Genomic DNA, 13,857 nt, shown 5'->3' on the forward strand with positions numbered 1-13,857 from the left:
GGCCTTGAGTTTGACACCCCTGTTCTACTCCTTAGCATGCTTACTTTGCAGCATCCCCTCCCTACTTTCCATACACTCTCCACAGCACCCCCAGCCTTGGTAGTATTCCATCCTGCCTCTGAGATTCCCAGGATTTGCAACTTATAGATATGCGCAGATAAAATTTATAAGATTCCCTCATCTCACTTGCATGCGACTCTCGATGGCATACACAATTAGAACATAAACCAATAATCACAAAATCGAAGCATTAAAACCAAATTATAATCACATGAAGTATTACTGTGTTTCCCCGAAAATAAGACAGGGTCTTATTTTCTTTTGCCCCATGAAATATGGCCTTGGGCTTATTATAGGGGGAGGGCTTATTGTTTTGGGGTTGCCGGGCAACTGCTCCCTTGCGAACTGGCTCCCAAAGAGCCGGGCACAGCCTCGGGCGAAGCATCCATGAGGTGACCACGCTCACGAACAGCTGCCCAGCAAACCCCCTCTCCAACTGGGCAGAGCGCCATTCACTGACCTAGGGGTTATCCCTAAGGCACTAAAGCATGTGGCGCTCTGCCCGTTCCCCAGCTCCTGCGGCTTGGCACATTCGGGATATCCCCTAGGTCAGTGCATGGAGCTCTGCCCGGCTGGAGCAGGGGGTTGCACGAGTACTTGTTCCACCCCTGCCGCACTCTGAGCATAACTTCTCCGGCTTCCAAACTCTAAAACTCGGCTGCCGAGTCTTCCAGCAGCGGCCGCTCTAGGAGTGTGCTCTATGGTTGTGGGCCGTTTGGTGGACAGAGTCTTCTGGACAGAGAGTCTTCCAACAGCCAGCCCACAACCATAGAGCACACTCCTAGAGCGGCCGCTGCTGGAAGACTCAGCAGCCGAGTTTTGGAGTTTGGAAGCCGGAAAAGAAGTTATGCTCAGAGCGCGGCAGGAGCAGAACAGGCACTCGCGCAACCCCCCCCTCCGCTCCAGCCGGGCAGAGCTCCATGCACTGACCTAGGGGATATCCCGAGCCGCGGGAGCTGGGGAGCGGGCAGAGCGCCACATGCCTTGGCGCCTTAGGGATACCCCCTAGGTCAGTGAATGGCGCTCTGCCCGGCTGGAGAGGGGGTTTGTCAGCTGCTTCACCCCTGAAGCTGTGCCCAGCTCTTCGGGAGCCAGTTCACAAGGGAGCAGCTGCCCGGCAACTCCCCCTCCAGCCAGGCAGAACGCCACTCTCCAATCTAGCGGTATCCCGAAGGTGGCAAGCAATATGAGTGCCTTTCCCCCCCGCTCTCGCGGCTTGGCACCTTCGGGATACCGCTAGGTCGGTGAGCAGTACTCTGCCTGGCCAGAGGGGGGGTTATCCAGGGGGCTTATTTTCAGGGGTGGGCTTATATTTTTGCCCAAGCGAAAAATGTGGCAAGGTGTTAGTTTCAGGACAGATCGTATTTTTGGGGAAACACGGTAGTAAGACCACACCTAGAATATTGCATCCAGTTTTGAGGATGTAAAGAAGAGCAACTTAGATTATTTTAACCTGAAGATTAAAACCTATGAAGAACAGTTGTAGGATTTTGGTTTTGGCAAGTCTAGAGAAAAGAAGGACTAGGGGGGACATGATAGAAGTATTCCCGTATTTGGAGGGTTGGCACAAAGAGGAGGGGATCAATTTATTTTTCAAAGCACCAGGAGGCAGGACAAGAAACACTAGATGGAAACTAATGAAGGAGAGAAGCAACCTGGAATTAAGGAGAAACTTCCTAACAGTGAGGTCAATTAACCACTGGAACAGCTTGCCTTCAGAAGTCGTTGGTGCTTCATCACTGGAAGTTTTTAAGAAGAGTCTGGACAGTCACTTGTCTGAAATGGTATAGGGCAGTCATGGTGAACCTTTTAGACAACAAGTGCCCAAACAGTGCATGCGCATGCCAAAACTGAAAGGCGTGTGTGCATGCACAAATGTGTGCAGATGTGCAGGCAGGCAGGCATAGGCATGTGCAGACATGCTCACATGCATGCATGGAGATGAGCATGCGCAGATATACACATGCGTGGAGATGCTCATGTGCAGCAGAGACCCGAAGATCAGCTGGCTGGCAGAAGGCAGGGCATCCCAACACTGGCAGCGCAGCAAGAGGTAAGATTTTTTTTCTTTCATGAGCTTCTGATTCATCGTTTTCAGGGAAACAGGCTCACAAAAGAAACGCCATGGAGATCTGACCTGGGATGACAGCGTGCATGCCAGCAGAGAGGGCACTGTCTGCCACCTCTGGCATGTTTGCCATAGGTTCGTCATTGGGGGTATAGGGTCTCCTGCTTGAGCAGGAGGCTGGACTAGAAGACCTCCAAGGTTCCAGCTCTATTCTGATTCTAAAATAAACTACAGTAACAAAACATACAGAATGGTGCAATCAAAATGTATACACAGTGCAACCATTTAACAGGCTTCACATGTCCATGGGAATTCCCACTTAGTCAGCACTTTTCCAAGATACAATGGCATCAATGAATGCGATCAAGTTCTGAGTTCTTAACAACCTGTTTGTACTTTTGCCTGGATGGTGTCAAAATAAGGCTGAGCATATTCCTTTGATACTGGTACAACTGAAGATGACTTAAACACCTCTCAACCATAGCGATATGAACATCATGGCATAAAGAAATATTTGCCAGGGCATGTTTGTGCCGTGGTTTGGTGCAGTGGTGGGTTCCGGATCCCGTTGCAACCGGTACGCTGAAACAGGACCAGGCGTCCACCACGTGTGGATGCTGTGCGCATGCATACCCACCACCCGTGACAACCAGCTGCTTGGCGGAGTGTCGTGCAGGCGCCATACGCTCCGTGCGCATGCACAAATGGCCCAGTTGGGTCAAATACAGATAAGGAGAGCGCGCAGGCGGGTGGGCCCTTCGGAGCACTGTACTAGAACAGTACCTGGTGCTCCCAGCAGGCATTGGTACGCCCGTACCAGGGCGTATCGGTCAAAACCCACCACTGGTTTGGTGCGAGCAGGTACAGCCAAAGCAAAAGTATAATGTAGTTATCCGTGTTCTTCTCTAACTTCCTACTTACACTTTCATTTTTTGAAATTATAGCAACTATTTTTAAATTTATCTAAGTTAGCACAACCAAAAAAGTTTATATACTCTATAGCTTCTTGGATTTCTTGCAATATGTAACTGAGTGGCTGTAGCTAAACGAATCTTCTGTAAGTGGTCATGTGGAACCCTGATATCTTTTGACAGTTTACTGACAAAAGCACGCTGACGAAACCGCGGTGAGAAAATCGCGAGGTCAAAATCGTGCCAACGAATGAGCGCAGAAGCGCGACGACAACAGCGCGTCGACAAAAGTGTGCCTACAACAAACAATTAATAACAACCTAATAACCCTAACCCTTACCTTAACTTAAATCACACTTTTGTGGGCGCGTTATTGTGGGCACGTTTATGATGTTGCGGTTTTCTCACCGCGGTTTCATCGGCGCGCTTTGTCGTGCACGCATTTGTCGGGTCACGTCTCTTGACATGCCACAGGAGATATGAAAATGTAGCCCAGACTTTTCAGGGGTCTAAAAAAACTGAATATATGAAAAACTTCACATACAGGGCTACCTCAATGTTTAATATTAAAGATGTACATTAAAGATAAAGGATAAAGAAGATACATAATATTTTTTATCATGGGATTTGTTTTACAAATGGTTAGGCAATAAAGGTAGAAATTAGAAGTTGGAAGAATGTCACCATATACAAGTAAATATTGTTACTATTGTTTATATTATGTATAAGTAAATTGACTCAGATAATACACTGTTTATTAAGCACTCATTTATGTTAAAGAAAAACGTACGAATAAAATTTATTTAAAAAAATATTTCAAAATAAAGACAAATCCAGTTTTTTTCATCCTGGTGCCCTTAAGATGTTGTAGGATTACAATACCTACCCTGGCAAATGATGGACATTATAATCCAATACAGCTGGAAGATTCTGGGTGGAGAGGCAGGTGTGATCCAATCTTCTCTTTGTCTAGCCTTTTTTTTTAAAGAGCCATTCAGTAGGAGCTGTTTACACAAGTTTCTGACTTCCTTTTCCCTCTCGCACACAGCAAAAGCAAAATAAACCTACCACCAGCTGCAAGAAGAAGAAAAAGGACCCATCCCACCATAATAGAGATTTTTTTGAAGAGGTCCTACAATTTGTTCCCTTCTTTTCTTCCAGTTTATAGTCTGGTACATTATCTTCAGTTCATTTCCACAACAAAAAAAACCTTGCACCCTTGTCTTGTAAGGTTTGACCTTTCATTCCTAGCCTTAGTTATTTGCATAATAATTGAGCTTGTTGTGCTCGTCAACTTTTATATTAATTCCAGATTATCGTGAGTGCCCTTGAAAATGGGAAAAAGTATGACCAGTTGCTAGAGTTTTCTTTTATGGCCTTGTAACTTGTAAACCACAAGGCATGGTGGGGGAATTACAATTTGGTCTACCTTAAAACATGGAGAGGAGACAGAGCCTGCATGTAATCTTGTTTACCTGTTTTTGCAAATACCATACAAAACAATTAATAAGTAGAAGACCATTACATAACTCCTCAATTTATAATGGTTCAGAGAGAAAAGAGAAAAATATCTTTAAAAAAAACCAAAATGAAGTTTTGTGGATGAGTGTTCAAATAACACAAGCAAAAGAGATAAAAGGCACCCAGAAGGGAAAGTTTAGTAGACAAAAAAAATATATCAAAAAGAGATACAAGATTCCAAGAGAGATAAAAGACTGACCAAAAAATCAATAAATAATGGAATTTTAGAAAGATTGACAGATGATGGATAATGAGAAAATATATTAATAAAATGAGAAAATACCATAACCCCAATAAATTCATATTAGTCATTTAAGATTGGGTAATTTAAGATTGGTAGTTTAAGATTGGGTAATCTAACTATTATTAATACTAACAGTGTGTTAAATATATTGTGGATTTAAAATACTTTTAGTATTAGAAATGGTGATTAGAAGTGGTGGCGACTTTTGAGATACACTCCCGTGATGGATTGTATATTGTTAATAATTGGTGTTATTAGTAATCCCACACGTTTGGAATATTGAAACTGTGGTGGAATAATGAGTGATTTTTAAAATATTGAATGATGATATTTAGTAAGGGATAACAAACACATTGTGCAAAGAAATGTTATTTATGTTTAAATGAATTAATGGGAAAATGTAAAAGGAATATGAAATGGGACTAGTATTATTGAAGTTGGAAGATTAGAACTCGACATACTATTTGCATTATTATTGTTAACGTTGTTTAAAAAAGACTTGACCCAGTCAATGCACTGTCCATAAAATATGCATGTTTATATTGGGGGGAAAAATTTAAAAAAAGAAAATGGGCAAAAGTATAACCAGTTCCTATAGTTTTCTTTTATGGCCTTGTAACTTGTAAACTGCAGGGTATGATGGGGAAATTACAATTTGATCTATTTTAAAACATGAACAGGAGACAGGGCACGCATCTAATCTTGTTTACCTCTTTTGGCAAATACTATAGGAGCCAGCTCAAAAATGTATATTTTTCTCTTAATTCACTTTCTTCAACAAACATTATGCTTAGTCACTCTATCACATTGGCTTGGTACAGATACGTACGTGCATGAATCTGGATTAAGGAAAGTGATGACAAATTAGATCCAGACTTCAAGACACCATTGACTTTGTGGCATAAAGTAGTGTGCACTCACATCTGTGATATCTGAGCATGCTTCTGAATTAGATGTTATTTCTAACTTGCCAAAAATAAGGTCACTAGCAAAAGTGCCAAGATATGTACAATAGTTTTATACTGAATGCCATTGATTTGGAAATTAAGAGCACGTGGTTTACAAATGAACTTGGATGGAAATGTTTCACTATAAGGAAACTCGAATTTCTAGGTCTCAGAACTCAGAATTTATTTATTTTTTTCTGGGCGTTCGAAGACCAAGCTGTTGAAAATTAGTTTTGGGCAACCAATGTTGTATTTACTGGTATATGGATTTTCCTTGGGTTTGAGCAGGTTTGATTTGAGAACTATCTTGCTATGTTATGACTGCAGTTATGGTAAAGTATGCAAATGAGCTGGCTGAAAGGCAAGATGGAAATGAGATTAATCCATCCAAGAAGAATAAATTGTATCATTGCACTGCAGGAATGAAAAGGCCTAGATTGTGCCCTCCAATGCAGCCTGAGTGAAAGAGATGGGGAGGGAGGGAGGGAGGGAGAGAGAGAGAGAGAGAGAGAAAGAAAGAAAGAAAGAAAGAAAGAAAGAAAGAAAGAAAGAAAGAAAGAAAGAGAAAGAAAGAAAGAAAGAGTGATTGATTCCCAGAGGGAGAAATTTTGCTCTTTACCCCAGTCTACCTCCCGCTTCTCTCCCACTTTCTTTGGAATGATATACAGGGAGGGGAGGGGAGGATGGGCTCTCTGCACACAAGAGCCAGAGCGGCTCGGCTCAAGGCTAGGAAACAATAAGCACAAAGGAGAGTGTGGGAGAGAGGCTGGCAGAGAACTTTTCTTGAAGCTTGGTTGCGTCTCGCCACTTCTCTCCATCCCACCCTGGCTCAATGAAGTCAGAAGAGAATGAAGATACGTTCTCCAGCTTTTTGCTGGAGGACATAAAGCAGAGGCTGCTCCAAGCTTTCCAAGGGCAGACTACAGGGGTAGCAATTACTCCTGTGTTGTTTAGACCTGTTGAAGATGTGGGCCGTGGCAGAAGTGCTGTGCCCACTCAGGACCTGCACTGGGGCCACATGGAGAAGGGCATAGCCTGGCTTCGCATAGAATTGGTGAGTGATATATGAGCAAGAGAGATGATTAGGCACCCTCCCTTAAGAATATGAATGGGTGACATGTAACCCCAGAGGTGTCCATTATACTTGTTTTGTTATTACAAACTTTTGAACCTTTTCTTGTATAAATCATATATGGGGGTGAAATTCAGCAGGTTCTGACAGGTTCTGGAGAACTGGTAGCGGCAATTTTGAGTAGTTTGGAGAACTGGCGAATACCACCTCTGGCTGGCCCCAGAGTCGGGTGGGAATGGAGATTTTGCAGTATCCTTCCCCTGTAGTGGGGAGGGAATGAAGATTTTACAATATCCTTCCCCTGGAGTGGGGAGGGAATGAAGATTTTACAGTATCCTTCCCGTGGAGTGGGGAGGGAATGGAGATTTTACAGTATCCTTCCCCTGGAGTGGGGTGGGAATGGAAATTTTGCAGTATCCTTCCCCTGGAGTGGGGTGGGAATGGGGATTTTTCAGTATCCTTCCCCTGGAGTGGTGTGAAAATGGAGATTTTGCAGTATCCTTCCCCTCCTATGCCCACCAAGTTTTTTTTAATCCTATCTAGCTCCATGACAGACCATGTTTTCAGTTCTTCTTGAAATATCACCCAGCTTCCTAACAAGAAGTTTAATCTTTTGTTCAGGCTTGAATCAAAGCACTTTCAAATGTCTCTTTTTAAATGCCAGAATAAAAGCAGATTGTGGCATATTTTTCTTGTGTTTCATTCTTCATTCTCAGAGATTGGTTTGGTTTCAGAATATTCCAGCTAGTATGCTAGAGTTCCATGAATGAAGCAAAGACAGTTCTATAACCATCAGTTATTTCATCATTTTGCTAGTTGGTTGCCAATGGTTCTCAGACACCTTTGAAGTCAAAGGTGTTCGAAATCTAGATCATTTCTGTTAGTTAGCCATTGATAAAACAAATTATTTTTAACATGGGATCTGTTTTACCAATGGCTAACTAACAGAAACAGAGGTTAGAAACTAAAAATATTAAAAAGATAATTTTAAAAATTGTACTGAAAATTTTGCAAGATGGGTAAACTAATTGCATTATTACTTTGTGATTAATATTGATATATTTATTATGATTATTATGATTACTGTAGTATCTGTACTTAAACCTAACTGTGCCCAGACAACACGCTCTTCAGGTAGATATGGAACTTTTTATTTACCAATAAAACAGTTTTTTCAAAAAAAAATCTGGATCAGAACCACTTGAGATGCATAAGTATTATTATTTACTTAGCAGGCAGCAATGTTACATTAGCTAGGAGACTATAGTATTAATACAAAGAACATGTTTTGCTGCTAACGATTGGCAATCATTCTGTTCATGCTCACATGCTATCTAGAGTGCACCAGTGATGGGTTTCTATTATTTTTACTACCGGTTTGCTGATGCGCACATTTGTGATGCTTCTGCGCATGCGCAGAAACATCCTGGCAGATGGGTGGAGCCTCCCGCTGCCGTCATTACCAGTTCGCCCAATCCAGGCCGAACCTGCAGCAACCCACCTCTGGAGTGCACCATAGGGGGGCGGACTAGCTCCACACAAGATCTGATGGCATTCTGCAATGTTATCCAGGGCGCAGTGGTTAGAATGCAGTACTGCAGGCTACTTCTGCTGATTGCCGGCTGCTAGCAGTTCGCCAGTTTGATTCTCACCGACTCCAAGTTGACTCAGCCTTCCATCCTTCCGAGGTCGGTAAAATGAGGACCCGGATGGTTGGGGGCAATAGGCTGACTCTGTAAATCACTTAGAGAGGGCTGTAAAGCACTGTGAAGCACTCCCTTTACATGTGGTGGCTGAAACAATTTATTCTGGTTTATTGTGCTGTGTGAAAAATACATTCTGTGCTTGCCTGAATGTTCTTCTTTGATGTATGTTTGTTTACAAATGTTGCAGGACCTAAATTTTGAGCAGATACAGCAGCAAGGCTGATTTCTGCTTCTAATTAAGCCGTTCTGGATGGTGATCATCTGTTGAAAGCAGTTACTGTCTTCTGTTTCTTTGTAGCTTGAAATGAAGTTCCAGAACCGGAAACTTGCCAGAACTCTGCTGGATTTAAATATGGAAATTCAGAGGCTGAAGAATGAAATTGATATGTCAGCAGCTCTAGAATCAAAAGATCTAAGCTCCTTTGGAAATTCAGACTAATAAACTGCATTAAGAGACCAAATCCATACTCCGAAATGCATCTATTTACTGATTCAGAAAAAAATAATTGAAGATTGGATTGCACATTTAAGTTCAGTTTCATAATAAAATGTTCCTTGAAAATTAATAGGATTAATGCTTAACTCAGTTGGGGGAGTGATACATACAAAATAATTTGATGTCTCCCCAGGAGTTTCAGATGAAAGAAAGGTGAAGAGTTTGCATCATCTTTCAAATGTGGTCATTGCTTTTAGAATGACCCAAAGAGCCACCCCAAAATTTGATCCTAGGAAAGATGGGAGGATAATTTAGAAAGCTGTTAAAAATAATAGCAACGATATTATTTGACTTATTTGCAGTAAATAAATTATACCTGTTTCAGAAGATGGCTTGTATCAGTTGATCAATTGACAAGCATGTCACTCAGGCATGTATTCATGAAAGCAAATTTATCCTCAGTATAACGTATTCGTAGCTGTACACTTGCCCTGCAACCAGTGGTAGGATTCAGCTGGTTCAGACCAGTTCGGGCGAACTGGTAATTCCAGTAATCAGTTGGCCCCGTCCACCCACCCGTGCTCTATTCCGTCCTATATTTCCTTTGTTTGAAGCCCAGCTGATTGGTGATCCATGTCTCAATTGTTTTACTCACCAGGGCTGAAGCAAAAGGTAAGATTTAGTGCTGATTTCAAATGCAATGTGCACACATGAAGCGAACCAGTTGTTACATTGGTTGAATCCCATCACTGCCTGCAACTTCAGGAAAGGGCAGTTATAATTAGAAATATGGCAAAAAAGCAGGAAGTACTGTAATTGTAAATCAAATTGGTGAGAGATGAGTTGCCACAACTGGCTTTTTCCTTCTAAAAACCTGCAAGCAAATTCATCACCTATCTCATTGCAACCTCAAGTTCAATATTCCCTCTAAACTCCATGCATGCCCACACACAAGGCTCTGTCTGCCACCCTCTGTTAAAGACAAAGGATTACCAAAGTTCATTTCTGCACAGGAGAGAAAGAGGGAGGGAGGGAGAGACAGAGAGAGAGAGAGAGAGAGAGATGGTGTAGGAAGAGGAGTTTTAAAGTGAGGAGAAGAAATTTCTAGCCTGAAAGCTAGGCTGAAGATTAGGGATGTTCAACCATGTTCCAGGCCAAAGGAGAATTGAGCAGCAGTGGGCAAGAAGAGGGGAAGCAAAGAGGAAAGCAAAAGGGAGATAGAGATGTAATTACTCCTTTAAAAAATAATAATTTGACAGCTTGTCAATCTAAAATACAGGTAGTCCTCCACTTACAACCACAACTGAGGCCAAGAGTCTGTCGCTAAGCAAGACAGTTTACCTTGTTAGTTTTCCTGCAGACATTTCACTACCAACCTAGGTAACATCATCAGCACTCATGATCTAATCTCCATTTAAACACATTCCATGAAGGGGAAGAGGTCTTGGAATCAAGTGCTTTTCTTTTTCGTTTTAAATAGTGTATTGCTTGCAAAAAAGGCAATTTGCTAAAGTCTTCTCTGCATCCTTTTACACTAATGGACTGAATGATTTTGGTATCCAGCCTTTGATTCATGTTGTCCCAGTGGATATTTATTTTACTCAGAAACTTCAACAAAAAGGAAGCCAGAAGGCAAATGGTTCCATTCATCACATGCAAAACATTGAAATATGTCTGCAGATAAACTTTTTAAATTAAAATAGCTCGCGCTCTCACCCTCTGGCAGGTAGCAGAAATAATAAGGGTGAGAAATGACAGCTTTTCACCAGCAAGCTGCTGGCATCCTAAATGCTACAGATTCCAGACATTGTTAAATCTGAGGGAAAACTAGCACACAGTGCTGTCACTAACCCTTGGATAATATGTAAATGGTATTTTCTTCACCATAATCAAAATCAAAAATGATTATGAGGCCAGCGAGGCTTGTGGTTATCAGTACATACCCTGACATACCCTGGAAGCGTAAAATCTTACTGCTTTTAATAACGTTGGACATATTTCAGAAACCAGGCAGTGCTAATGCATCCAGATGTGATACAGCTTGCAAAGCTCACTCGAGTGGCTGCTTTGCATTCTAATGTAGTCTTAAGTATTTTGTGTCTGCAGACTTCTCCAGCAAGTGAATGGGCTGCCTTCCAGAGGCCCAGTATGGCCCTTCTGCAGCTCATCTGATGCTGATTAAATTGTACAGCCGCATCTACCGCAATTGGAAAGCTCAGGAAAACCCTCTTGCCAGAGGTTCACTTGTTCTTTTGAAAACAATCGGATTTAAACTCTACTTTTACCTTTAAACGATTTTAGAAGAACATCTGCGTCAGACAGCACTACAGGGCAGTGGGTTCCGGCAGCCGCTACTGCCAGTTCGCTCAGGGACACGCCGCACGCTTTTGATGCACGCTGCATGCGCTTGATGCACACTGTGCGTACATGTGCAGTACAGCACACTGCACGTGCTTGATGCACGCTGTGCGTACATGTGCAGGACAATGAAAATTGCTCTGCACACCCACAGAATCCAAAAACAAGATGGCGCTGCCAGTGGTGTCGCCGGGAGAACTGGTTTGGGGGCATGACAGGCCTGGGTCGCTGCTGGTTCCAGTGACCCAGGCTGCCAAGCTACCAGCTGTTCAGCCAAACCAGTAGGAACCCACCACTGCTACAGGAACATTCTTCTGTTCAGCATGTGAATATACAAGAATTATGGCTGAATGCCTCACTTCTACTAAATACACAATGTATTTCTTAATTCTGCTATGGATATACCGCAGGGGTGGGTTTCTCGCCCCGTTCCAACCGGTTCGGTTGGAACGGGGCCAGCGGCGTCCTCGTGCACGCACGCAGCGCACGCATGCGTACTAGCATCTGTGCGATGCTCCAGCTGCTCCTGGAGGATCGCGCAGGCGCTGTATGCATCCTGCGCATGCGTGGAAGCGCAGAACTCGTCAAAACCGGGTAAGGAACGCGGGCGGGTGGGCCCTTCGCCGTTCCCGGAAGTTACTTACTTCCGGGTTCGCCGACCAACCGGTTCACGGGGACCGCCGTGAACTGGTTGAAACCCACCCCTGGTATACCTAAGAGGTAATCTTGTGGAAGGTGGAAAAGATATAGACCTGATCTTCACTCACTTGAGCACATAATTAAGCTCCTATCAATTTTCAATAAGTTAAAATTAAACTTAGGGGGTGTTAGATGGGACAGGATGGATAAGGGTATTGAAGCAGTGGTGGGATTCAAAAATGTTTACTACTGGTTCTTTGGGCTTGGCATGGTGGGTGTGGCTTGGTGGGCATGGCAGGGGAAAGATACTGCAAAATCCCCATTCCCTCCCCACTCTAGGGGAAAGATACTGTAAAATCTCCATTCCCTTCCCACTCCAGGGGAAAGATACTGCAAAATCCCCATTCCCTCCCCACTCCAGGGGAAAGATACTGTAAAATCCCCATTCCCTCCCCACTCCAGGCGAAGGTTATTGAAAAATCCCCATTCCCTCCCCATTCCAGGGGAAAGATACTGTAAAATCTCCATTCTCTCCCCACTCCAGGGGAAAGATACTGTAAAATCTCCATTTCCTTCCCACTCCAGGGGAAGGTTACTGCAAAATCCCCATTCCCTCCCCACTCCAGGGGAAGGTTACTGCAAAATCCCCATTCCCTCTGGATCAGCTGGGACTGGGAAGGCAGAGAATAGATGGGGATGGTGCCAGTCAGAGGTGGCATTTACCGGTTCTCTGAACTACTCAAAATTTCCACTACCAGTTCTCCAGAACTGGTCAGAACTTGCTGTGTCAAAGGGTAGAAAAAAAGGAAATTTCCAAATACACATACACATTTATTCCCTATTTTGAGGTTATATGTAATATATACAGTACCCTCAGCTTAATAAACTACAGGGTAGTCCTTATGAGCACAATTGAGCCCAACTTTTCTGTTATTAAGTGAGACATTTGTTGAGTTTTGCCCCATTTTGCAACCTTTCTTGCCACAGTTGTTGAGTGAATCACTGCAGTTGATAAGTTAGAAATCCGGTTGTAAAGTGAATCTGGCTTCCCGATTGACTTTGCTTGTCAGAAGGTCACAAAAGGTGATTGCAGGACCTTGGGACATAGCAACAGTCATAATTACGAACCAGTTCCCAAGGATTGAAATTTTGATCACATGATCATAAGGACGCTGCAAAAATCCCAACTTTGAAAAACAGTCACAAGTCACGTTTTGCACTGCTGCTGTAACTTTGAATGGCCACTAAATCAACTGTTGTAAGTCAAGGACTACCTCAGGGGTGGGTTTCAACCGGTTCGCGGCGGTCCCTGCGAACCGGTTGGTTGCCGAACCCAGAAGTAAGTAACTTCCGGGAACGGCGAAGGGCGCGCCCACCCGCCCGCAGTCCTTACCCGGTTTTGACGAGTTCTGCGCTTCTACGCATGCGCAGGAGGCATACAGCGCCTGCGCGATCGTCCAGGAGCAGCTGGAGCGTCGCACAGATGCTAGTACGCATGCATGCACACGTGCACGAGGACGCCGCCGGCCCCGTTCCAACCGAACCAGACTACCTGTATACATAATAGTGGAATTTGTTTATTCCTCCCTTTAAAAAAAAACCACTCAAATTGTTTTGCACACAATCTGTATATCTCTCTGACATTTTGCAAAATTTTGTCAGGATACCTGAAGGATAAATGTCATTTTCATATAAATTGCCCAATAAACAGCAGGGGGAAGCAAATCTCTTTAATACCTTCAAATTGGAACTGTTGGTCCTGTACACAAACTTTTGATTTCCTTCATTTGAACTTGCCAGGTTCGACCTGTTATAGGCAGATTCTTTTTCTAGCATATATTTTCTAACATAAAAAATATTTGCATGCAGAGGCACAGACTCATACCCACAGAAGA

At 43.3% G+C, this 13,857-nt stretch overlaps 1 protein-coding gene across 1 annotated transcript; it reads left to right on the forward strand.

Moving 5' to 3' along the window:
- The first annotated feature begins 6,583 nt into the window (after positions 1-6,583).
- On the forward strand, positions 6,584-8,987 carry AARD (alanine and arginine rich domain containing protein). Its single transcript, XM_032222625.1, has 2 exons — positions 6,584-6,805; positions 8,828-8,987. The coding sequence occupies exons 1-2, from the start codon at positions 6,584-6,586 to the stop codon at positions 8,966-8,968; spliced, it is 363 nt and encodes a 120-aa protein (XP_032078516.1). The 3' UTR covers positions 8,969-8,987.
- The last annotated feature ends 4,870 nt before the right edge of the window (positions 8,988-13,857 follow it).

The sequence above is a fragment of the Thamnophis elegans genome, chromosome 8 (genome assembly GCF_009769535.1).
Source record: "Thamnophis elegans isolate rThaEle1 chromosome 8, rThaEle1.pri, whole genome shotgun sequence".
Classification (NCBI taxonomy): Eukaryota; Metazoa; Chordata; class Lepidosauria; order Squamata; family Colubridae; genus Thamnophis; species Thamnophis elegans.